This window comes from Puma concolor, chromosome B3, assembly GCF_028749965.1.
Source record: "Puma concolor isolate L17-30 chromosome B3, mPumCon1.1.hap2, whole genome shotgun sequence".
Classification (NCBI taxonomy): Eukaryota; Metazoa; Chordata; class Mammalia; order Carnivora; family Felidae; genus Puma; species Puma concolor.
The window spans coordinates 33282002-33309581 of NC_141672.1; the positions used below are offsets into that span (position 1 = coordinate 33282002).

General features: G+C 38.7%; 1 protein-coding gene and 1 pseudogene across 1 annotated transcript in view; one reads left to right on the forward strand and one right to left on the reverse strand.

The window, feature by feature from the left end:
* Window positions 1-27580, reverse strand: part of SLC39A9 (solute carrier family 39 member 9) — a 51731-nt gene that overhangs the window by 8855 nt on the left and 15296 nt on the right. Inside the window, exons 2-3 of the mRNA XM_025918670.2 lie at window positions 21252-21360; window positions 5781-5975 (exon numbers count right to left, since the gene is read on the reverse strand). Of these exons, the coding sequence (XP_025774455.1) occupies window positions 5781-5975; window positions 21252-21360 (304 nt within the window). The remainder of the gene's footprint in view (window positions 1-5780; window positions 5976-21251; window positions 21361-27580) is intronic.
* On the forward strand, window positions 13386-13706 carry LOC112855045 (large ribosomal subunit protein eL42-like; annotated as a pseudogene).

The window sequence follows — 27580 nt, forward strand, 5'->3', positions numbered from 1 at the left end:
TTCTTCTATATCACCACCTGAGATACGTAAAACTGTTTTCACTCAGATAGGTCTGATGTCCCCAGACTGACTGTAAACTGCACAGAAGTGAATTTTCCACTTCTCTCCATTCCCTTTTCACATGTCTTACAGAATGTCGCACAGCAATGGAAACCCAATAGCTGCTTAATAAATCCTTATTAGAGAGGGGAGAAAAACATTTCTCTGTATGAATGTTACTGCTATAATAGAAAATATACCAGCAAGTCAATAATGTCCAAACAATGTAAAGTTAAAGATGAGGACATCAAAATGCCAGATGAAATGACAGATGGACATTGGTCAAATAAATTCCAAGGGATTTAATCTTCTGGGGGAACCCAGCACATAGGAAGAATGGTTTACAGTGGGAAAAAACACATACAAGTAAAGTAACATGTTATCTTTTTACTAAAAATAAAATTATCTTCTAATTAAAATACTACAAGGAAGGGAAGCTAAAGCCCCAGTTGGTCTGAGACAACAAATATTTCAGTATCGCCCCAAAATGTGAAGAATATCATATTATACTGTGTGACAAGTTTGCTTTGACTTTTCTAGTTATAAATAGCATCTTAAATAAAAATTAGAGGCTTTACAATTAAAACGCAGTTTTTATAAATCTATAGGAAAAGACTGCTTTAGCATAAATTTAATAAATGAATTTTTACTGAGATTTAACAATAGATAAAACCCTGCAGATAATTGGTAAAACCAGATTACTAGATACATGAAAGCCAGCAAAAACAGTGACTTCAAAGATAAAACAGGAAGAAGAATAAAGGAACACATGCTATTTTTAATTCTTTGTATAGTATCATAGGGCACTAGTGGGCCTTTAAGTGCATTTAAAATCGAAACTGACAAGAATCGCAAAAATGTCATCGAGGCCACTGTGGGCAACTATGTAACGTAGATAGAATCAGATCCCATCCAACCAGAGGGTGTTTCTCATTTGCTATTTGGTAAAAAAGCACACAAATAAAAGCATTTACTTCTAAATCAGCTTCCCAATACATGTAAGACCATTAAAAAAAAGTGCATGGAAAAATACTGAAAAGAAACAGTAAATGCAAGATTAACAAACGAAACAAAAAATAGCCTTGGACTAAAAAGGCTAAATTCAATTCCATGAATTTTGAAAAAAAACCTTTTATTTGGAAATAATTTCAAATCTTCAGAAAGTTCTGACAATGTTAAAAAAAAAACACTCACACACTCCTTTCTCAGAACGACCTACTGTCTAACACTTTGCCCCATTTGCTTCATTATTTGTGTTCATGTTCTTTTTCTATCCATACTACACACACACACACACACACACTTGTTTTCTGTACCATTTCAAAGTAAGTTGCATACATCATAACTCTTTATCCCTAGATATTTCAAAGTATATTTCCTTAAGAGGAAGGACATTTTCTCATATAATCACAGCACAGTTATCAACTTCAGTAAATCTAATATTGATACTTTTTTCTAATCTCTCTTGCATATTCTAATTTGTTAGCTGTCCAGGAAGGTCTTTCAGAGCATTTTTCCCTCCCAGGAAGGATCCAGTCTGGGATCATATATGCACTTACTTGTTTCTCTGTAGTTCCCTTTAATCTGAACCATTTTCTCTGCCTTTGACTTTTGCGACATTGGTATCTTTGAAGAATACACGTCCCTTCCCTCAGCCTTTCTTGTTTTTTAACAGACTGATCCTTCCTTTTTGGGTTTGTCTGATGTGTCCTTAGATTATGCATTCTGAATACAGGCTGAATATGCACGCTGAATACTCTACAGATGCTGCCTCTCAGGATGTCACATCTAGATGCACAGAATGTACATCTGCTGCTTACTAGTGGAGTGAATTTTGGATTATATCCTGGACACTGTGAACGTTATCTTGTGGACACTCTGAATTCTATTATATTCCTCCAAAGAGCGTTGCTTTTGTGTTGTGCTTTAAGTAACTTGGTTTAGCTCAAACTGCAAAGTCTGTCTTCTGGGCAGCTGCTCAAATCCTGGTTTAGTTCTCTCATCTTTACCTGAGTCTGCCCACAAAAGAATGGTTCAGGGCCTTGCCAGACTTGGGTAGAATTTATACATAAAATGTGGGGTTGTACCTTCCAGTGGCTGTAGTTACCCTGAACTCTGTCCTCTGGTTCCTTAGGCCTGAGAGACTGAGTTTTCTATCAGTTTTAGCTACCTCACTGGGCACGGACTGCTTAAAAGCAGTACAAATAGGAACTCACCCTGTTCCACGGGTTGACTCCCCTCCAGAATTTTCCTGCTTTGGGTCAGTCTCCAGTGTCTTTAGGTATTTTTAAAAAATATATGCCCAGAGTTTATAATTATCTGTAAGGAGGCTGGTCTGATGGGAACTTATTTGCCCACATTGAAAACAGATGCCAGTGACATTAGTTTTAATCATCTGGTCAAGGTATTATTGGATTTCTTCGTTTGGTTACTTCTTTTTCCTTTGCAACTAATAAGCAAATCAAAATTCATCTCCTAGATGCAATATTCATTGGTGATTCTGGCCTGAGCCAGTTTTTACTATGAGGATTGCAAAAATGATTTTCTAATGCCAGCACCCTTTCCACATTTACAAGTTGGCCTTTAGCAACCTACTGTAAACAAGCATCTTCCCTTTTCCTTCTCTCTCTCTCATGTGGATGTGCTCACTGATCCTCATTTTTTCAATGGTTTATACTTCGTTACTATTCTTAATTATATTGGAGCTCAAATTGTCCTATATCTGGCCAGTGGGAGCCCCTTCAAGCTGGCTCTATATTCCGTGACAAATTTCCATTTTCTTCCTTCCTATTTTTTTTTATTTTTATTTTTTTATGAGCACTAGATGTTCCAAGCTCATTTTGTACTTACCCTGCCCCTGTCCTGGAATCAGCCATTTCTCTGAAGAGCCCTGGTATGCTCATTGCTAGTGAGGTGTCTTTACTTCTAGGCCCTCTCTGCAGACAGAGCTAAGACATACATACATGTATACATAAACACACACGTATATATGTACACATATACACACATATACACATATACATTTTAGAAATCATGAGTCCAATAGCTCCAATTCCAGTCCATCCCTACAGAGGTTCTTTCTGGCCTTCCCCCATTTCAGATTTGTATGTCCCCTCTTCCACAGTGAGAGCTCTGGTTCCACCAACATCAACACACTTACTCATTTGCTCAATCCTATAATACACCTAAAATAGTTTCAGAATTGTTTTCACCTATGCCATTACAAAAAGCAAAGCCTAATAAAGACTTCAGTAATTGTTTAACGCTTCTTCCCCCAACTCCATCCAAAACTAAAAATATATAGTCAAACATTACATTCATAAGTCACTTAAATTCGTTTTTTTTTTAAACCCCTTCAGTGTGATTGTTATTCATCCGAATTACAGTTCATCTGCTTCAGTTAGCTTCCCCTATCCTTGTTGATTTCATTTTATTTTTTGAATATAGGAAATATCAACATGTTTCCAAAAGTCAAAGCTATATTAAACAGGCCTGCCCAGGGAAGTGTCATGCCCTCCTGAAACTCTGCTACCCTATCCTACCCTGCACCCACTTCTTACACGTAACTAACCGTTGTCTAACTGGTCTTGTTTTATTCCCCCTTCTTTCTTACACAAAATGTAGTATATGATGGAAACTAATTTACATTTCAGCTTTTTCCCCCCACTTAACAGTATCTCCTAGAAATCTCTCCCTATCAATTCACAGAGATCTGATTCCTCACTCTCTTTCACAGTTACCTAGAACTCCATTATATGCACACATCACACTTCATTCAACCAATTTCCGTGACTGGACATTTAAGTGGTATTACAGTGGTAAATAATGTTGTACTAAATAATCTTGTGCATGTGTATTTTCATAGTGGAGCTATATTATCAGGAGCAATTCCTACAAATAGGACTTTGGGGTTGAAGGGTAAAATACAAGTGCAGTTTTGTTACATATTGCCAAGCTCTCCTCTGCAGGGACTGTACAATTTTGCATTCCCACAGCAATAGATGAGAGTGTGTTTCACCGGAGCTCTGATAACAGAGTGTATTGTCAAGCTGTTGAAGTTTTGCCTGACAGGTAAGAAATGACATCTCGGCAGAGTTTTTGATTTGCATTCTTAAGTGAAATTGAACATCTTTTCATATATTTAAGGACCATTTTAATAACTTTTTATGAACTATCTGTTCATGTCTTTTGCCTGCTTTTCCACTGATTTTTTTTGTAGGCCAAGGATTCTTAACCTGGGGCCCACATAGAAGAACACAGGTAGAATGTAGGGGATGCCTGTGACCTTAACGTGGAAAAAACCTCGCATTTTAATTTTTACTAACCTCTAACTGAAATCTATTATTTCCTTTAATTGTGGACATAGACAATATGCTACAAGATCAGCACTACCTATACTCTATTGCCAATAGTAATCAGATAATTTCATATGATTTTACAGTTGTAAATATCTTCATATTCTTGCTTTCACTCATCACTATTTTAAATTTAAGGGCTTATAATGCCTCCACATTGCATGATTACAGTCTTCTTGTCTGTAGATGCTCATGTGGCAAAGCTGGGCCACTCTCCGGTAACTCTTCACCTACAGTCATTCAGGCAACTAAACAGCAAAAGCCATGGGATCTCTCACTGGGGACCAAGATATCTATGCTGCTCTCCAACAGTTCCTATCTGCAAAGTTCTCTGTCAGTGTATTTGAAAAGAGATATTTATAAATCCCTATATCACCAAACCCCAAGAGTTTGATGCAACTCTTCCAAATTTATTTTTGTCATGGATCAGAATTTTTTTTTATTTAATACAAACCATATCAAAGATGCTGACCTAGCCAAAGATGAATTCATTGATCTTAAGGCAAAAAAGTTACTTGGCTGGCTTGTTGGTAGAGCATGTGATTCTTGATCTTGGGGACGTGAGTTCGAGCTCCATGCTGGGGGTAGAGTTTACTTTAAAAAATAAATTAAAAAATTATTTTAAAAATTTCTTTAAAAAGTTACTGTATCTGGAGTTAAATTTAAAGTCTTAGAGAACTGTAGTTGAGAGAAGTTTAGCTTTCTTTGGAAAGCAAGCTATGAATGTGTTTAAGTATATCTGTAAGAAAATATCTTTGTGAATCAGGGTTCTCTATACTAGTAACCATTAAAACAGAAAACCAAATCAACTGAACGTTCAACATGACACTCTGTTGCCTTGTTAAAGCCCATCTCACAATTTAAGATTTTTAGCGAGCTAAGCAACAAAAGCTGTCATGCTGATGTCTTAAAAAATAAAATTTAACTCTACCTTGCATATGATTTAAATATATCTTGTTAATGCATCAATAAAGAAGATACACATTACTATATCATACATTTGTTTTTAACGTTTTAGAACTATATTTCAATATAACTGGGCTTTCTCTGCAATTATATGCATTATGCTTTACACATTTAAACACATTTAAAAGGTCCACAGGCTTCAGAATGCCTAAGGGCTCCACGGCACAAAAAAAGTTAAGAATTTCTGTGCTAGACTCTCAATGAGACAGTTTTAAGATTAATAACCCACTGAGCACTCCCTTGTGCCATGTCACAACTCACTAGCTCCCCCAACTGAATAAAATGTTCACCAGAACCCAAGAAAGACAAGAGTTTTCAGCACTAAATAAGCCCATTGATACATACTGAATTGTTTAATCATCTGTGACCTTCTAAACTGCAAATTTATTGCACTGCCCATAAAGCATTGGGGCCACTTACCATCAGTAGAATGCACATGGGAGCTGCCAATCTGGTCTACGAGCAACATGAAAACGAAGCCCAGAACGAGGGAAACGCCAATGTAGGCATGCAGCTGTGTATGGTCATGGCTGTGCTCATGTTCATGGACAACTGGTATTTCTGCTTTGTCTGATGCAATAACATTCTGTGTCTCACTCGCTTCGTGGTGCTTACCTAGAGTAGAATGAACCATAAAGAGAAAAGGTTGTCCCCCTTGAAACATTTTCACATAGAAGCTTCCATTCCTCTGCATTTCAAGCCCTACTTACTTTACTGCAAAGACATCTACTTCCTGTATCGTAATCCAGCCAATCATAAACTCCTTTTGGCATGTAGACCTTTTAACTGCCCATTATTCTCAAAACCTAGGAAGTGGAAGCAAATCACCAAGCAAGAAAGCAGTCATATTCCCAAGTGATATCGTCCTCTTTCCTGGCTGAGAAATTCCTGCCAATATCATCAGAAACTACAGTGAGTTTTACTCTGATGAAAACAGGTGAATGAAGAGCAGTAATAACGAAAATAATTTTAACCAAGTGGATCTGGTTTCACACCTAGGTTGATCTAGAAATTGCAAATGAAGAGTAAACTGAGTATAAAAATTGTGTAAGTTTTATGAAAATATATTTATAAGATATAAATATTTTATAAAATATAAAATAATATATTCATTAAAAAATATCAGGAGGCAATCACTAACTAGAAACCAAAAGGGCAGAGCAGTTTACGAGGCACATCCTTCAGTCTAAATTCAGTTCTAGAAATACAACTGCTGAGATATTCCATATTACAGGAAGTGGCACTTGGACAGGTAATACTTCCTAGTTTATATTCACATATGACACTCAAAGCATAAATGCTTCAAGGCCAGAATCCTGATCTTTGCTGTGTTTCATGTTAACACATTAGACATTCTTCATTCATACTTGGATTAAGCATTTTTACCTTTAATCAAAGAAATTACTCGTTGTAATTTTTAGATCCTTGTAATATTTTAGACTCTGCCTTCTTTTTTTTTTAAAGTTTATCTATTTGAAAGACAGTGAATGCGTGAGTGCGCACATGAGTGACGGAGGGGCAGAGACACAGGGAGAGAGAGAGAATCCCAAGCAGGCTCGGCACTGTAAACGCAGAGCCTGATGTGGGGCTTGAACTCACAAACCATGAGATCATGATATGAGTCAAAGTTGGATGCTTAACCGACTGAGCCACCCATGCGTCCCTGCCTTAATTCTTTATTAAAAAAAAAAAAATTTTTTTTTTAGTGTTATTTATTTTTGAGACAGAGAGAGACACAACATGAACACGGGAGGGGCAGAGAGACAGGGAGACACAGAATCTGAAGCAGGCTCCAGGCTCTGAGCTGTCAGCACAGAGCCCGACACGGGGCTCAAACTCACAGACTGTGAGATCACGACCCAAGCTGAAGTTGGATGCCCAACTGACTGAGCCACCCATGCATATCCCTGCCTTAATTCTTTAAAAGATATTTTTGAGGGGCACAAAGCACATGCTATCTTAAGATTAAAAACAAAAACAAAAAAACCCACCTATATATCCATCTAATTCCTGAAAGATTTTTTTTTTTGGTTTTCATAGCTGTTTTCTTTTTATAACCTTTTAAAAAATGTGATAAAATATACGTAATGTAAAATTTACTTACCATTTTAACCGTTTTTTAACGTTTATTTTGAGAGCGTGAGTGTGGGGGTGGGGCAGAGAGACACAGAGGGAGAGAGAATCTCAAGCAGGCTCCTTGCTGTCTGCACAGAGCCCAAGGCAGGGCTCGACCCCTTGAACTGTGAGATCATGACTTGAGCCAAAATCCAGGGTAGGACACTTAACCGCTTGAGCCACCCAGGAGCCCCTTAACCATTTTTAAGCCATTTGCAGCATTAAGTACATTCACACTGCTCTGCAACCATCACGATCATCTATCTCCAGAAATTTTCATCATCCCACGGTAATTTTTTAAGCTGGAGATTTTTTTCTAACACTGATTTTGTCCACTTGTTTTAAATATTTTTTCCACGTTTTTATTTATTTTTGAGACAGAGAGAGACACAGCATGAACGGGGAGGGGCAGAGAGAGAGGGAGACACAGAATCGGAAGCAGGCTCCAGGCTCCGAGCCATCAGCCCAGAGCCCGATGCAGGGCTCGAACTCGCGGACCGCGAGATCGTGACCTGAGCCGAAGTCGGATGCTTAACCGACTGAGCCACCCAGGCGCCCCAAAAATAAATTTTATTTATATGAAAAACTAACTACAAAGTTTCACAAAACAGTGAAGCTTCAACTGGTTAACAACGCACTCTTCCATTTCTTTGTCTTTCCCTCTTTCTTTGTCCCTCCACCAGGTTTTTATTTTATTTTTAAATTTATTTCTTTTGAGAGAGAGAGAATGAGCAGGGGAGGGGCAGAAAGAGATGTGGGCAGAGGATCCAAAGTGGGCTCTGTGCTGACAGCAGTGAGCCTGATACGGGTCTCAAACTCACGAACCAAACCGTGAGATCATGACCCAAGCAGAAGTCAGATGTTTAACCCACTGAGTTACCCAGGTGCCCCCAGGCTCTTTTTAAATCCTGGTTACAAGTCCAACTCGCTGAATGTATTTGAAGACTCACTTAGTTGCTACTTTTAGTTTGAAAGCACTACTGGAGGTGGAGAGACTCAGGGGAGAAATGGATGATTTTGGAATAAGGAGCATTTTCTAGAAATCAGAAGCCTGGGCCTGCAGTGGTCAACTAAAGAGAGCTGAACGTCAAACAGGCCTAGGAGAAAAAGGTGGGCAGGCTGTGTAAGAACCACTCAGTTCCTTACACAAACAAACTTGTTAGCAGTAAGGGTTTTAAGCCAAAGAAGTGACTGAAAATTCAGAGAGGAAAAATAATTAAGTTTGAGAAGCAGTCTAAGACTCTTGAATTAGTAATGGTGGACAATTAAAATGTAGCCTCATGGTACCATGACTGTATTAAGTTTGTGAAAATCATTGAGCCATACACTGCCCATATGTGTATAACATACTTTTTTGTAAGCGATATTTCAATAAAAACAAAAAAATTCAAAATGCAGTACTCTGAGGCCAATACTGAGATGGTTGCCCTCATCATTTTTCAAGTAGGTCTTCTTTGCAAGCTGAGCGACTAGTTTTGCATGGCCTCGAGAATATGAACTAAATCAATTAAAAAAAAAAAAGCTACGTAGCGACAATTTACAATACTATTTAGAAAGATGCTATTGGCGAGGATCTAAATGATTACACTTTCATAAGGTGCCCACTTAACACCTAACTGGGCTCTCCTCTCTGCCTCTGCCTGTACTCTGCACACATTAGTGAATCCAGGGGCTCTCCATTCTGCCTCTCTTGGATAATCCCTTGTCTTTGGAGACTCAGCTCATCATCTCCTCCTCCTTGAGATTTTATGTCCTCTTCTCTTCATTCATACATAGCACACTAGGCATCTCTCTACCACAGGTCCTACCTCACTATACCAGAATTCAGACATCAGCAAACTATAGTACAGGGCTGGTGCCTATTTTTGTAAATACAAATCGCACTGGAACATAGCCAGGCTCATCTGTTCACAGATTATCTGTGGCTGTTTTCATGCTATGACACCAGGGTTAAGTAACTGCAACAGAAATCATGTGGCCCACAAAGCCTGAAATATTTATTAGTTGGCCCTTTACAGAAAAAGTAAGCTAACCCTTGCTGTCATTGATTGTTATTCGTTTTCTATTGGCTGTGAATTCTTGAAGGCTGGGGCTAGATCTTAGATCTCTGAACTGCTAAAAATCAATAGAAGGCCAAAAATCTAGCAAATACTCAACAAACAAGTGCTGAAGGCAAAAAATGGCCTTCAATTCTATATTTTTTTAATGTGGCATTTCATTTCAAAAGTTATGGCAATTAGGGGAGCCTGGGTGGCTCAGTCGGTTGAGCATCCGGCTTCAGTTCAGGTCATGATCTCACAGTCTGTGAGTTCGAGCCCCGCATCAGGCTCTGTGCTCACAGCTCAGAGCCAGGAGCCTGCTTCGGATTGTGTCTCCCTCTCACTGACCCTCCTCCACTCATGCTCTGTCTCTCTCTGTCTCAGAAATAAATAAACATTAAAAAAAATAATAAAAAAAAACAAAAGTTATGGCAATTAATAACTTCTTAGATAAAAAGATTGAAAATTTTTTTTTAAGATTTATTCATTTTTTTTGAGAGACAAAGAAAGAGCACAAGCAGGGGAGGGGCAGAGAGGAAAACACAGAATCCGAAGCAGGCTCCAGGCTCCAGGCTCTGAGCTGTCAACACAGAGCCCGACCCGGGGTTTGAATTCATAGACCACAAGATCATGACCTGAGCCAAAGTCAGCCACTTAACCGACTAAACCACCCAGGCGCTCCTAGATAAAAATATTTTTTAATGGAAATAAAATATAATCTTCTAGTCTGAAGATAATTATGCACATGTGTCTTTATAAATTCAGCTGTAATAGGTAAGAGATAAACACACTAAATTAGGTTACAGGTTATGCCAAGAGTTTGGGTATAGTCATACTATTATTTGTGAACAGTTGCATAATAATTTTTAAAGGTAATTACTTTTGGGGTGTCCATAGCCCTGAAACGTCAAGCCTAATCACAACGTTCAAAGGATAGCCAACATCATTTTATTTTATGAGGTATAACTATATCAGAATTTTAAAACTTAGAGGTGAGTATAAGACCCTTCATTATCTTATTCCAACAATGTTTTAAAAAAAATGAAATATAATTAACATACAATGTTATATTAACTTAGTGTTCACCATGGTAAGACAGTTACCATCTGTCAATGTCATTACAATATTATTGACTAAATTCCCTATGCCATACTTTTCATCCCTGTGACTTATTTTATGACTGGAAACTTGTACCTCTAAATCCCCTTTACCTATTTCACCCATCACCCCAGTCACTTTCCGGCTGGCAACTACTAGTTTGTTCTTTGCATTTAAGAGTCTGTTTGGGTTCTTTCGGGGGTTGGGCGGGGGTGGGGGCAGCACCTGGGTGGCTTAGTTGGTTGAGCATTTGACTCAGGTTCAGCTTAGGTCACGATCCCAGGGTCATGGGATTGAGTCCCACCATCAGGCTCTGTGCTGAGTGTGGAGTGTGCTTAAGATTCTCTCTCCCTCTTTCCCTCTTCTCTGCTTGCACTCTCTCTAAAAATAAAAAAGAAGGTTTTTTTTGGTTTGTTTTTTAGATTCTACATATAAGTGAAATCATATTGTATTGTCTTTCTGTCTGATATAGTTCACTTAGTAGAATACCCTCCAGATCCATCCACATTGTTGTAAATGGCAAAAATCTTATTCTTTTGTATGGCTGAGTAATATTCCATCACACACACACACACACACACACACACACACAAAATCTTCTTTATCCATTCATCTATCAATAGACACTTGGGTTGTTTCCATATCTTGGCTATTGTAAATAATGCTGCAATAACCATAAGGGTGCATGTATCTTTTTGATTTAGTTTTCTTTAGGTCAATAACCAGTAGTGGAATTACTAGATCATATAGTATTCCTATTTTTAATTTTTCAAGTAACCTCCATACTGTTTTCCACAGTGGCTGCACCAATTTACATTCCTACCAACAGTATACGAGGGCTCCTTTTTCTCCACATCCTCACCAACATTGTCTTTTGATTATCTTTTTGATTCTAGCCATTTTGACAAGTGTAAGATGCCAACAATGCTTTCTTAAAATAATTTTGGAACTTTTGTTACTGCTTAAGAGTCAAGTTTATGAATCCTAATAAAACTGTCTTGATGGTTATCACCTGTTTTTGATATAAAATAGTATTGAATAAATTGATCAGCTATCTTATTGTGCAGATTGGCATTGAATACATTTTGTATTTCCCTAAACCAAAACAACTTTCAAGGGAAATCTTGCTGCCGCTGATGATACTCATCTAAACGTGCCACACACTCTGGAAGTAAATTAGAGAAAGATTTCCAACATTTTTTAAGAAATCACTTTTATAAGCACCTAATATCATGGTTATAATTTTGAAGGGGTTAACACTTATTTTGATGTAAAAATTTAGCAAATAAGTAAAATATCAGCAACATATAGTAAATATTGCTTGAAATAAATGTGCTATTGATTGAACTTCTCATAAAAGATCTGAATGCTTATCATTCACATGGAATTTAGCTTTATATAAAAACATGAAATACTTATTGGAATATATACAATGGTAGGCATTATTGGTCTTATTTGCAAACATTAACCAAAAAACAAACATAAACCCTTTTCAAAGTGAATGATAATCACCTTATTGGTACATACACAAATTAGCAATGGAATCCAGATACTGAATATTAATACACTCATTCTTCCTTCTACTCTGGACATGAAACTGAACCTAACAAAAACTGGGATCTCAAAATAGTTTAATTTTAACTTAATTAAAATATATTAAGTTGTATATATATGTTATTCATGAATGACTTTCAGGTTAGTATGTCTGATTACTCAGGACACCGGCTGGTAACTGATTAGCCTGAGACTTGTTCCACATCATACTCCTTGCTGCAAAGTACGCAAACCAGTGGTGTTATCCCTGCATATTGCACATCAGACACATATTTCTCACGCCACTAAGAAAGTGTTCTGAAAATCATTATGAGCTTCTTTCTCTAGATATTTATATAGGAATCTTTCCAGTAAGTTCCATTTGTATGATGTGTAGCCCGTAGCCGTCCTTTGTCACAGACATTCGTTGCATTAAAGGTAACAGAATCAATTCGCCCTTTAAGGAGATTCGTTGAAGCTCCTCCTTCAGATTAATATGTACTTCTATAAAAGAAACAAATTTTCAGGTAATCTGGCTTTTTTTTTTTTTGAAGTGATCTCCAGTTTTCATTTTGGCCTTTGTTGTTTTTAATTTCCTAACATTTACTCATGCCTTGCAATATTTATAGATCTCTATTATATAGTTTTTTATTTCTGGCAAAGACAAATAGTTATTACACCTGATGTGTTTTCAGTAATAAGGGCAGAATAGCTTCTGCTTATTGGTAACATGTTCTGTTTCTCATGTAAAAGAGAAAACTTGATCACAATCAAATGTATAAAGCTGACGCTTTATTTTTTTTTTTATTTTTATTTTTTAAAAAATTTTTTTTTTCAACGTTTATTTATTTTTGGGACAGAGAGAGACAGAGCATGAACGGGGGAGGAGCAGAGAGAGAGGGAGACACAGAATCGGAAACAGGCTCCAGGCTCTGAGCCATCAGCCCAGAGCCTGATGCGGGGCTCGAACTCACGGACCGCGAGATCGTGACCTGGCTGAAGTCGGACGCTTAACCGACTGCGCCACCCAGGCGCCCCTAAAGCGATGTTAGTTAACGTATCTTTGGTCAAAATATTACTGTGCTTTTAAAAGGAAAAAAATCTTTTTGTAAGAACTCTTCAGCAGATAAACACTGCAATGGTGATTTTAAATTCCTCGCGACGTACCCCATGTAGCACAGCAGCATCATTAAGAGGGTAGGCCTAATTTTTTTCCCGTGCTGATAGTGCTCTTGCAAACATGGTGAACATTCCCAAAACACGCTGGACTTGCTGCAAGAGGTGCGGCAGGCACTAACCCCACAAAGTGACACAGTACAAGAAAGGCAAAGGTTCTCTTTATGCCCAGGGCAAGTGGCATTATGACAGGAAGCAGAGTGGCTATGGTGGGCAGACTAAGCCGATTTTCTGGAAAAAGGGCAAAAGTACAAAGAAGCTTGTGCAGAGGCTTGGATGTGCTGAGTCCAACTGCAGATCTAACAAAATGCTGGCTGTTAAGAGAGGCAAGCATTCCGAACTGGGAGGCGATTCAAAGAGAAAGGGCCACGTGGTCCAGTTCTAAACTTCATATTTTGTTATATTATGAAGAGAATCAAATCATGAGGTTACATTCACTTCATTTGGTTGCAATTAGCCTTTTAAGAGGAAAGTAAACTAGTGCCATCAGTTAAATTCTCCCTGTGGGGAAATTTATGCTAAAAAAAAAAAAAGTGTAGGGTTCAGAGTAAAGACTGTCTGTGTTCAAATCCTGATCCTGACACTTACTGGCTGAGTACCCTGGACAAGTCGTTCAATTCCCTTGTGGCTTAATGTCCTCGTTTGCAAAACAGTATCTGTCTCAGAGGGTTGTTGTGATAATTAGACAATATATCTGAAGAGCTTCACATAACACCTGGCATATGCTAAGTGCTCAGTAAATATCCAGGAACATAGGTAGATATCAAATGGAATTTGGGAGATTCATTTTTAAACATCTTATGTTACATAGTTGACCTGAATATTGGTCAGAAACAATAGTGAGGAATAAAACAATGTGGGGGGCAGGGAGGGAGAAAAAGTAGAGATCAGACACTTTAGCAGACAAACTAAGAAGTAGAAGAGACAGATATCAGTCCACAATCATCCATGTTTCAGAATCCTGAGGATAAAGTTTAAGAGTTTTAAAGAGACAGAACAAGAGTTAATTAAATAGAACAGATTTACCTTCCTTTTATTTAAACGTAGAGCAAAATGACAAAACCATAAGATGACTGTATTTCTCTAAAAAATCTGATATGTGGCATTCACTGACAAATTAGTAAAATAATCTATATTGAGCCATTTCTGGTAACAGTTCCGATGACTATCCTAACAGTTGTGAATAATGTATCAGGTTTATATTTAGGTTTTTGACCCCATAACCTGCCTTCCTCAATGTACCAATTCTCATGTTCCAAAAAATTATGGTGGCTTCAAATCTAGCCCCACAGTAAGCAAGCACTGAAGTCCTCCATAAACCATCTTCTTAAAACTTGTTTCTGTAGAAAGACAGTCTTCTCATATGAATGCTGATCTAATTCCAGTAATTTTAGAGCTATAATTATAGAAAAATATGTGAGAGATTCCTTTTTACATTAATTAGTATTTAATAATGCTTATTAAAGTACCTGGCACTTGGTTAACACAGTACACTGAGCTCTGAAAAAATATCTGTTAATTATCATAATTATAAGGTCCACAGAAGAACTAAACTATAGGCTGTGGTAAACATGTACACAAACTCCTTTCTTGAAGTTGGGAGAAAAGTTGATTTGATCTACAAAAAGAAAAAGAGGAAAAGGGTGGGGGAAGAAAATGATAAAGTAGCAGAAAATAAAGCAATGTGAGCAAGCTCACCAGAGTGCAGAGAGATGTGGGAAATTTGGAGATTAAAAGTTTGAAGTTAGTATGATGGTTAAGCTACTTCAAGAAATGTTCACAGAATCGGGTATTAATATTTTACTTTTTAAAAAGAATGATGGGGGTGGCACCTGGGTGGCTCAGTCGGTTAAGCGTCTGACTTCGGCTCAGGTCATGATCTCACACTTCGTGAGTTCGAGTCCCGCATTGGGCTCTGTGCCGACACCTCGGAGCCTGGGGCCTGCTTGGGGATTCTGTGCCTCCTTCTCTCTCTGCCCCTCCCCCACTCATGCTCTGTCTCTGTCTCATAAATACACTAAAATAAAAATTTTTTAAAAATGACAGGGACTTCTGGAGCTGGCTAAGATGGAGTAAACCTATTATAGCCTCAGTTACACAATGATTACTACAAAAACGGAACAAAACACACAAAGAACAACTACCTAAGGACTAACAAATGTAAACAATAGCAAGAGGAGAGAGGGCAGCAAAAACTTCAAAAGAAACCTTGTCTTTCTGGCCAGAGGACCAGGGAAAGGGGCTGCTGAGAGGTGTTGGTACGGAGGGAAACGACCCCTCGTTTTTCTTTCCCAGCCCTACCTTGAAGGTGGTCCCAGTTGCAGAACGGCATGGCAGCAACCCAGGTAGTTATAAGCCCCAGAAAAACCACATCTTTCTGGCAGGAGTGGTCTGAAGAGCATGGGGGGAGGGGGGGGATTTGGCTATTCTGTTCTCTCTTTTCTCCTGCCACTTTGGCCTGAAGGTGTCCCAAGTTACACAGAAGTGTGCAGTGACAGCAGAGGCAGCTAAAACTCCTAGAAAAACTCCATCTTTCTGGCCAGAGAATGAAGTAAATGGGCCCCTGGAAGCCAGGGAGTGTGAGAGGAATCCAGGAGAGGAAAGAGCTAAGAAGGGTTCCCTTCACAGTGTGTATAAAGGCACAAGTCCCAGACTCACCCCTGAGCTCTGCAGGGATGGGACATACCCAAAGCAGCATTACAAAGGCTTTGAAAACTGAACTAAAATTAAAACCATCACCCAAAAAGGCACCACTGGTTTCACAGTCTGAAATCAACCAGGCTAAGTGACTGCTAAAACAAAAGAATTACATATTCTCTAGAGGATTTTGAAAGGACTCAAAGTCCCAAAATATATTATTAAAAATGTCTAGAATACAACCCAAACTTGTTTGACATACAAAGAAACAGAAAAATTTCACCAATTATGAAGGGAAAAAACAATCAACCCACCCCAAGACAACTCAGATACTGGAATACTTAAGACTTTAAAGCAGCTATTATAACTACGCTTTCATCGGTAAAGGTAAAAAAACACTTCAAATGAATGAATGTCATTTGAAGAAATAGAAACTATAAAAAGAAACCAAGTAGAAATCTTAAAACTGACAAATATATTATTTGAAACAGTACGTTCACTGGATGGCTCAGCAGAAGAGTGGTGATCACAAAGGAAAGAATCAGTACCCTTGATTACAATGGCAGAATTCAATAGTATCAATAGAGACCACATGACTCACAAAGTCTGAAATATTTACTGTCTGACCCATTACAGAAAAAGTTTGCTGACCCCTGGTCTAAATACACCAACTAGAAGACAGAGAAATTGTCAAATCAGATTTTAAAAAATATAATTCAACTATATGCTGTTTACAATAAATCCAATTTAAAAATAGTGAATGATAGGGGCGCCTGGGTGGCGCAGTCGGTTAAGCATCCGACTTCAGCCAGGTCACGATCTCGCGGTCCGGGAGTTCGAGCCCCGCGTCGGGCTCTGTGCTGATGGCTCAGAGCCTGGAGCCTGTTTCCAATTCTGTGTCTCCCTCTCTCTCTGCCCCTCCCCCGTTCATGCTCTGTCTCTCTCTGTCCCAAAAATAAACGTTGAAAAAAAAATTTTTTTTTAAAAATAAAAAAAAATTAAAAAAAAAAATAGTGAATGATATACGTTAAAAGTAAAAGGATGAAAAAAGGTATACCATGTAAACACTACTCAAAAGGAACGTGGCTGGAGTGGCTATGTTAATATCAAATAACGCAGACTTGAGAACAAGAAATATTTATCAGGAATAAATAGGGACATAATAATGAAAAAAGGTCAGCTCACCAATAAGACCTAGTAATCCTAAATGTGTAGTAGGTACCTGACCAAAAAGCTTTAATATGTATAAGGCAAAACAGAAATCAACAAAATATAAAGCAGAAAAAAAATGAAATCAAACATGGTTCTTTGGGGCAAAAAAATTTAATGAAGACATTAGAAAAAAAGGTTACTATGAACAACTATGAGTAATTTTTAAACATTTTTTTAATGTTTATTTATTTTTGACAGAGAGAGAGAGAGAGAGAGAGAGAGAGAGAGCATGACTGGGGGAGGGGCAGAGAGAGGGAGACACAGAATCCGAAGCAGGCTCCAGGCTCCAAGTTGTCAGCACAGAGCCCGATGAGGGGCTCAAACCCACAGACCGCGAGATCATGACCTGAGCCGAAGTCGGACGCTCAACCAACTGAGCCACCCAGGCGCCCCTGACTAATTCTTTAACTTAGAAAAAAATGGGTAATTTGAATGGTCTTATGTCTATTAAATAAACTGAATTCATAGCTAAAAACCTTCCAAAGTAGAAAACTCTAGGCCTAGATGGTATCACTGGTAAATTCTAGCAAACATTTAAGAAAGAAATATTTTTTGCTTTTTTACAGACTTCCAAAATGCAGAAGAGGCAACACTTTCCAACCCTAAGAGACCAGCGTTACTCTGACAACAAAACCATACAAAGACATTTTAAGAAAGAAAAACCACAGGCCAATAGTCCTCCTCAACAAAGATACAGATACCCTCAACAAGATATCAGCAGATTGAATCCAGTGATGATAATCTACTAACAATCAAGGGGGGTGGTATACACAAGTCTAGTTCAACACTTGAATACCACTGTAATTCACCACATAAAAAGACTAGATAAACACTTGCAACAAACTAGGAATAAAAGGAGAAACTTTCTTTTTTTTTTTTTTTTTTTAACATTTATTCATTTTTGAGAGACAGCACAAGTGGGAGAGGGGCAGAGAGAGAGGGAGACACAGAATCTGAAGCAGGCTCCAGGCTCTGAGCTGTTGCACAGAGCCCGACATGGGGCTCGAACTCATGAACTGTGAGATCATGACCTGACCCAAAGTGGGGCGCTCAACCGAGCCACCCAGGTGCCCCAAAAGGAGAAACTTTCTTAACTTGAAAAGGAAGTCTTTAAAAAAACCTATAGCTAACACTATACTTTTTTAAAAAAATTTTTTTAGTATTTTTTTATTTATTTTTGAGACAGAGAGAGAGAGAGCATAAGCAGGGGAGGGGCAGAGAGAGGGGGAGGCACAGAATCTGAAGTGGGCTCCAGGATCTGAGCTGTCAGCACAGAGCCTGATGCAGGGCTCAAACTCACGGAGTGTGAGATCATGGTCTGAGCTGAAGTCGGACGCTCAACTGACTGAGCCACCCAGGCGCCCCAAGCTATCACTATACTTAATGGTGAAAGACTGAATGAGAATAAGGCAAGGCTGACTACTTTCATTCCTAGTAAACCTCATACTAGATAGTCTAGCCAGTGCAATAAGAAAAGGAAAAAAAATTTTAAAAGACTATTGGAAAGATAAACATTAAAGTGTTTCTGGAAAGGAAAACAATAAACTGTCTCTATTCATAGACGATGCGATTGTTTAGCAAATCCCAAAGAATCTACAAAAAAACTCCTATAACAAGTTAGGTTTAGCAAATTTCTATATACTAGAATACTGGAAACCAAAATATTTTTACGGGACCATTTACAATCATACTAAAAACATGAATTACTGAGGTATAAATCTAACAAAATACCTGCAGATCTGTATGCTAAAAACCACAATCCTGGGGGTACCTGGCTGGCTCGTTTGTGGAGCATGCAACTCTTGATCTCAGGGCTTTGAGTTCGAGCTCCATGCTGGGTGTAGAGATTACTTAAAAAACAAACAACCCCCCCCCCAAAAAAAAACCCCAAAACAAAAACAAAAAAAAATACAAAACAGGGGCACCTGCGTGGCTCTGTTGGCTAAGTGTCCGACTTCAGCTCGGGTCGTGATCTCAGTTCGAGTCCCGCATCGGGCTCTGTGCTGACAACCTGGAGCCTGCTTTGAGTTCTGTGTCTCCCTCTCTCTCTGAACCTCCCCCACTCACACTCTGCTTCTCTCTCTCTCTCTCTCTCTCAAAAATAAACATTAAAAAACAAAAAAACAAAAACAAAAACGGGCACCTGGGCGGCTCAGTTGGTTAAGCGGCCGACTTCAGCTCAGGTCATGATCTTGCCGTTTGGGAATATGAGCCCCGCATCAGGCTCTGTGCTGACAACTTGGAGCCTGGAGTCTGTTTTGGATTCTGTGTCTCCCTCTCTCTCTGCCCCTACCCTGCTCACACTTTCTCTCTCTCTCTCTCTCAAAAATGAATAAAATGTTGGGGCGCCTGGGTGGCGCAGTCGGTTAAGCGTCCGACTTCAGCCAGGTCACGATCTCGCGGTCCATGAGTTCGAGCCCTGCGTCAGGATCTGGGCTGATGGCTCAGAGCCTGGAGCCTGTTTCCGATTCTGTGTCTCCCTCTCTCTCTGCCCCTCCCCTGTTCATGCTCTGTCTCTCTCTGTCCCAAAAATAAATAAACGTTGAAAAAAAAAATTAAAAAAAAAAAAAATGAATAAAATGTTAAAAAAAATAAAAAACAAAAACAAAAACAAAAAACTGTAACACTGATGAAAGAAATCAAAGGCCTAAAAAAATATGGAGATCTATACTGTATTCATGAATTGGAAAATACAGTATTTTTAAGATGTCAATTCTCCCCAAATTAAGCTTAGATTCAACTCAGAGTCTCACCATATTTTGTAGATACTGACAAGCTGATTCTAAAATTATTTAGAAAGGCAAAGGAACTAGTTTAACCAAAACAATTCTGAAAAATAAGAACAAAGTTAGAAGGACTCCACTATCTGATGTCAAGATTTGCTATAAAGTTAGTCATCAAGATAATGCTGTATTGGCAAAGGAAAGACATGTAGATCAATTGAACAGAATAGAGAGTACAAAAATAGACCAACACAAGTGCGGTCAATTGATTTTTCACAAAGCTGCAAAGACAATTCAACAGAGAAGGAATAATCTTTTCAACAAATGGTGTTGGAACTACTGGACATCCATCCATATCCAAAAAAATAAACCTTCACACCATATTCAAAATTAACTCAAAATGGATCATGGATCTAAGTGTAAAACCTAAAATTATAAAACTTCTAGAAGAAAACCAAAGAGAAAATCTTTGTGAACTTGGGTTTAGCAAAGGGATTTTAGATATGACTCCAAAGCATAATTCATGAAAGAAGGAATTGATAAATTGGACTTCATCAAAATTAGAAACTACTCTGTGAATGATACTGTTAACAGAATGAAAAAATAAGCCAATGAGTAGGAGAAAATATTTGCAGATCACCTATCTGATAAAAGACTTGTATCCAGGGAATGCCTGGTAGCTCAGTCAGTAGAACATGTGACTCTTTAATCTTGGGGTCGTGAGTTTGAGCCCCACATTGGGCCTAGGGCTTACTTAAAAAAGCAAAAAAACAAAAAAATAACAACTTGTGTCTAGAATATATAAAGAACTCTCAAAAATCAATAATAAGAAAATTAATTAATTAATTTGAGACAGAGACAGAGAGAGAGAGAGAGAGGGAGAGAAAGAGACAGTAGGAGCAGGTAGAGGGGCAGAGGGAGAGAGAAAAGAATCTTAAGCAGGCTCCAAGCTCAGTGCAGGGCCCAAAGCATGGCTCGATCCCATGACCCTGGGATCATGACCTGAGCCAAAATCAAGAGTCTTAGACACTCAACTGACTCAGCTACCCAGGCACCCCAGAAAACACAATTTAAAAAAATAGGCAAAAATTTGAATTATAAAGAACACATAATAAAGATAAACAAGCATATGAAAAAGTGTTTAACATCATTAGCCATTAGGGCATCCAATTCACAAACTGCTAAGGGTGTGTTCAATGTCAAAGATGTCAGAAGAGAAGTTTTAAGAATTCTTCTCAGGGTAGAATTGTATGGCAAATATGAACTATGTTCAGGAAAAAAACCCCCACCAGGCTTCTCCTTTCAACTCTCCACGTCAACAACATCTCTCAAAGAAGGCCCTCTTCTCTCTCTCTCACCCTCAAGAATATCTTCATAAAGTGCATGTACTCCTTCAGGCACGATGACCGCCAGCGCAGTTCCACAGAGAAGACCAGCACCCAGAACAGTCACCAGCTTTAGTCGCTCCTGGAAAAAAAACATAAGAAACTGTTGAAAAGAGGGGTGCCTGGGTGGCTCAGTCAGTTAAGCGTCTGACTTTGGGTCAGGTCGTGATCTCGTGGCTCATGGGTTCGAGCCCCCATCGGGCTCTGTGCTGACAGCTCAGAGCCTGGAGCCTGCTTCGGATTCTGTGTCTCCCTCTCTCTCTGCTCTTCTCCCACTTACGCTCTGTCTCTCTCTGTCTCTCAAAAATTAAATAAAAAAAAAACAACAAAATAAAAACCCCCACTATGATTCTATTCATGGATATAGAAACTCATGATGTACTGCCATGAGGAAAAAGCTGATGGCAGACAATATGCAACGATAATCTCATATTTGTAATGCAAGTATACATAAGTAGAGTTAAGTATAAATTAAACATTAACAAATTTTTGACTTTATACTTTATAAACATAATATGTAGCATACAATTTGTGAAACGTATTCATAATTGAGCTGCAATGAACACGAAGTACGATGAAAAAAATGTGCTTAATTAATTCGGTACTAAAATGTTCTCTGGATTTTCTTTCAAAACTGCTTCACTGAGATATGACTCAAATACCAAAAGCTGTAGATATTTAATGTATACAACTTGATGTGTATGGAGATACGCATATACCTGTGAAACCATCATCACAATCAATGCCATAAATGATCTACAGTTTTAATCCAACCTAATCTCGATTTTTTTCTTTCCACCCAATTTTCTTTGAGAGATTGCCTCCCAACATACAAGATATATAAGATTATATTTCAAAGTGTCTTGAAGCAGTGGTGTGCCCTATATGGCTTCCTGGAGTCTTAGCAGTATGAAAAATGATTTAAAAAACTAAAAGGGGGTAGTTATGTATGTTGTTCATGAAAATGTTTTAATAATTAGTGGTGTGTCATGTACATGCTTCACTTTTCTGTTTTAGTTTCCTTTATGAGGTGAAGAAAAGTAACCGTCTGCGTTATCTCTGTTCTCCTACTAAACCTGTGACTCTGAGGCTAGGGGGACATATGTACGTACAGACGTACACATACTGTGTCTGTGGGAAAATGGGTTCTTAGTTGAAAGGCTGGTTGAAGCATTAAGGCTCCTTCCTTGTTTGGGAGGAAGGAAGGAATCTAGATCTCGTTGTGTCTCCAGTGAAAACGGGGAAACTACAGTTGCAATGTCAGCACCAGCTAATACCTGCTATGTAGCAAGAGGGGAAACCCCCTGCTTCCCAGCACACAGGCCAGGTGGGTCCTTCCTACATTCAGGATGGCCGTTATTAGCTACTTATAGATACAGCATTCTGAATGCATCCAGTAGTAGGGGGCACTGGCTTGGGAGGTAGAAAATGGCTCTGTGTCCAAACTGGTTCATAATTCAGTACCTCAGCTTTTCTTCTGTAAAATAAGAACAGTTGTACATGTCTTATATAGGAGGCAACAGGAGAAAGTGACTGAAGCATTTTGGAAAAATGACACCAAACAACTGGTGTTACTATTTTAATATTTAATACTGAGCTATTCTAAGAGTTTTTGTCCTTTACAAGTTACTAAGCTCATCAAAGCACTGTTAATCACAGCATTCATTTGAGACAAACTGTCAGAGCACAGAGAACACAAGACAGAAAAACAGCTCTATTCTGTGTAGAAGGGGACATGGTATGTGAGTCAGTCTTCTCATGTTCTCCAACGAATTCTTAAAAGTCACCTTTGTTTTTAAAAAAACGTTCATGAATGTAAAGTTTTACTTCTAAGGAAGGACAAAAATAATGGTAAACTGAACTGCACTGAGCACACCATTTCATTTTAGGGACTTGCTTTCAGAACTCCACGATCAAACTAGCGAATACATTGCTTGGGGAAGAAAACTGTCCTGTCAGCATCTTGACGTTGACCATGGTGGACTCTGGGAAATGGAAATGAAAGACGCCCCTGTAGTGCAAATTAAGGGAAGATGAGAAGAAATGAAACTGATGTACTTAAAAGAAAAAGAGCTGATCGCCCTCAAGAATTACTTGGGTGGCAGCTCACATCATACATAAAAATTAATTCCTGATGGATTATACCTTAATATAAAATCTAGAACTCAAACTTTTAGAAGGAAGAATATCTGTGCAGTTTTGGTGTTGGCAAAATTTTCTTATCAAGGACACAAAAAAATTCCACATCAGAACTTAAGACATTTGCTGACCCACTAAGAAAATGAACAGACAAGCTATATACAGGAAGAAAATAGCTACAATACATACACCTGTAACATGCTGTGGGAACGCTGTCCACATCACCTCCTTCAGGTTGGAGACACCTGTTCCCCTAGCCACGGGGAGTGTTGCAGTCTGATGAGACAGCTGAGTCCCTGTGAGGACCTGACCTTGGGCCAAAGGGTACTGACGAACCTCTCCCAGGGCAGTCCATATCCCATGACGAGTCCACTGGGTTGTATGGAGGGAGGTACAAAGCCAGGTCTCCTTGTCTCCATTCAGGAAATCTCTGAAGGGCCATCCAGCTTCAGAGCCTGCTGCAAGGTGAGCTGAGGCCTCTAATATAACCAAATAACAGTTCAACTTCTCCATCTGCTTAACCCTGCTCGTTCTTCCCCAGGTGTTATTCCCCACAGTGTCCCCCAATAAACTTCCTGTGTGCAAATCTCCTCCTCAGAGTCTGTTTTCTGGGGAACCCAACTTAAGATACTGATAAAGAACTTCCACAACTCAGTAACAGGCAAAAGCAAACAAAAAACCCACACAACAAAAAATGGGTAAAACACTGAACAGCCACTTCACCAAAGATATACGGATGTCCAATAAGCCCATGAAAGAGTGCTCAACATCTTTAGTCACCAGGAAAACGCAAATCTAAATTACAAGATACCTCTTTACAGCCACTAAAATTGCTCAAATTAAAGGCTGACAAACCTAAGTAATGGCAAAGACACGGAGCAACTGGAAGACTCACGCGTTGCTGGTGGGTCCATAAAATGGTACAACCACTTTGGAAAACCGTTAGTCTCATATCAAGTTAAACCAACAATTTCACTTTGGGTATTTTCCAGGAGACATAACAATGTTCACAAAAAAACCTGTGCAAGAATGTTCGTAGACGCTTTCTCAATACTAGGCACAATCTGGATCAGATGTCCATCGATAAGGGAATGTATAAACTAACTGTGATATATTCATATGATGGAACTCAGTAACAAAAAGGAATAAACTACCGCTACATACAGGAACCTGAATGAATTTCAAAAACATGTCCTGATGTTTGAATGAAAGAAGCCTTACACAAGAGTTACTTACTGAGTCTATTTATATGAAATTCAAAAGCAGGCCAAACTAAGCCTTGGCAAAAGAAATCACAACAGTGGTTGCCCCTAGCAGATGGGGTTAGTGGGAAAACACAGTGGCAGGAGGGATTAACTAGAAAATGGCACCAGGTTATTTCTTTTTTAGGATGATGGAAAGGTTCTAAATCTTGACTGGAATGTTAGGTACATTTGTTTACCTTTGCCAAAATTCATCGAACTATTCAGATTGGTACCTTTTACTCTACAAAATTACAGATCTATAAAAATTACCTAGGTAGTAATTTACTCAGCCAGGATCCTTGAAAGGATTCATTTTAGAACCATTCAATTTTAACAAAGCTTCTTCATGGCAACTCTCTGAAACCAAACTCAGAGTCTATGTGGGATACTAAAAGGCATTTCCAAATTTTTTTCTTTTTCTTTTTTTTAAAATTTATTTATTTATTTTGAGACAGAGACAGCACAAGCAGGGGAGGGGCAGAGAGAGAGAGAGAGAGAGAGAGAGGGAGGGAGGGAGGGAGGGAGGGAGGGAGGGGGAGAGGGAGAGAATGAATCCCAAGCAGGCTCCTCACTGCCAGTGCAGAGCCAGACATGGGGCAGGGACTCACAAAACTGTGAGATCATGACCTAGGCCAAAACCAAGAGTTGGACACTCGACTGAGCCACCCAGGCACATCCCCAAAATTTTTTCTTAAACAATTCATCTGTCATTCAAACATTCCTTAAAAATCATTCATCACAATTTTATGTCAATGACTGCATGGAAAACCCAGGGGTATTCACAATTCTGGACCAATCCACAAATTTACTAGGCATTTACCAAGTGCTTTAAAATATTCTACATTGGCTCATATGAAGTACTACATTGAGACAAGTTATAAAAAGCAGGAGCAGAGGTGAGTTCTTGAGGCTCGCATACTACAAAATTAAGACGCAGGTGAAATTTAAGATAACTGAAGGATACATGCCATCCAGAAGAACTTAGATATCTATGGGCATGAAGAAAAAGACCTTCAAATCAATAAAGTAAACAAAGAATTCTCCTAAAATGTTGCCTTTTAAATTTTAACCTATTTAAAATAATCTAATGCGGGCCGCCTGGGTGGCTCAGTTGGTTAAGCCTCTGACTCTTGATTTTAGCTCTGGTCATGATCTCACATTTTCATGAGTTTGAGCCCATGTCTGGCTGTTTGCTGGCAGTTCAGAGCCTGCCTAAGATTCTCTCTCTTCCCTACTCTCTCTGCCCCTCCCCAACCTGTGCTTTCTCTGTCTCTCAAAATAAACAAACTTTAAAAAAATAAAATAATCTTGGGAATGCAAGCTGGTGCAGCCATTCTGGAAAACAGTATAGAGGTTCCTCAAAAAACTAAAAATAGAACTACCCTATGACCCGGCAATTGCACTACTAGGCATTTATCCATGGGATATAGGTATGCTGTTTCATAGGGACACATGCACCCCCATGTTTATAGCAGCACTATCAACAATGGCCAAAGTATGGAAAGAACCCAAATGTCCAATGATGGATGAATGGATAAAGAAGATGTGGTATGTACACACACACACACACACACACACACACACACACACACACACACACACAGTGGAGTATTACTCAGTAATCAAAAAGAATGAAATCTTGCCATTTGCAACTACATGGATGGAACTGGAGGGTATTATGCTAAGTGAAATTTGTCAGAGAAAGATAAAAATCATATGACTTCACTCATATGAGGACTTTAAGAGACAAAACAGGGCGCCTAGGTGGCGCAGTCGGTTAAGCGTCCGACTTCAGCCAGGTCACGATCTCGCGGTCCGGGAGTTCGAGCCCCGCGTCAGGCTCTGGGCTGATGGCTCAGAGCCTGGAGCCTGTTTCCGATTCTGTGTCTCCCTCTCTCTCTGCCCCTCCCCCGTTCATGCTCTGTCTCTCTCTGTCCCAAAAATAAATAAACGTTGAAAAAAAAAATTAAAAAAAAAAAAAAAGAGACAAAACAGATGAACATAAGGGAAGGGAGACAAAAATAATATAAAAGCATGGAGGGGGACAACACAGAAGAGACTCATAAATATGGAGAACAAACTGCGGGTTACTGGAGGGGTTGTGGGATGGGGGATGAGCTAAATGGGTAAGGGGCACTAAGGAATCTACTCCTGAAAACACTGTTGCACTATATGCTAACCCTAATTTGGATGTAAATTTTAAAAAATAAAAAATAAAAGTAAAAAATAAATAAAATAATCTAATATTTTTATTCTTCTCTCCAAGGTGAAATTACCCATAATTCCATTCACTTATTTCTATGGACAATATTTCTTTTTTTTGTTGTTGTTTATTTATTTTGAGAGAGAGAAGAAATGGGAAAGGGGGGGAGGGAGGGAGGGAAAGAGAGAGAGAAAGAGAGAGAATCTCAAGCAGACTCCACACTCCATGAGATCATGACCTGAGCCAATATCAAGAGTCACTTAACCAATTGAGCCATCCAGGTGCCCCTCTATGGACCATATTTCTAAATATATTGCAATAGATTTTGTAAGAATGTCCCAAAGGCCCTAGTAAGCTTGAAAACACTTGCATTTCCACGTGCAGCAAAATGTCATTACAAGAAATCATGGTAAGTCTTTAAAGCACATAGTCATGAAATTACATCTCTTTTTTAATCACGTATGAACAATTAAATGCTCTCAGCTGAAAGAATATGAAAAGGAACTTGATCCAAATCTTTACAAAGACACAACAAAAATTGTTTATTTTTATTTTATTAATCTTTAGGTGCATACTTTAAAAAGAGGGATACTAGCTACCAAAGTTATTGACATAGAATCCAAGTTTAAGAACTCAAAGAAAATGTAAAAAATGATCCTCTCTTGATACACAGATGAAGAACCAAAGGCCAAAGGTCAGAAATAATTTGCTCAAGA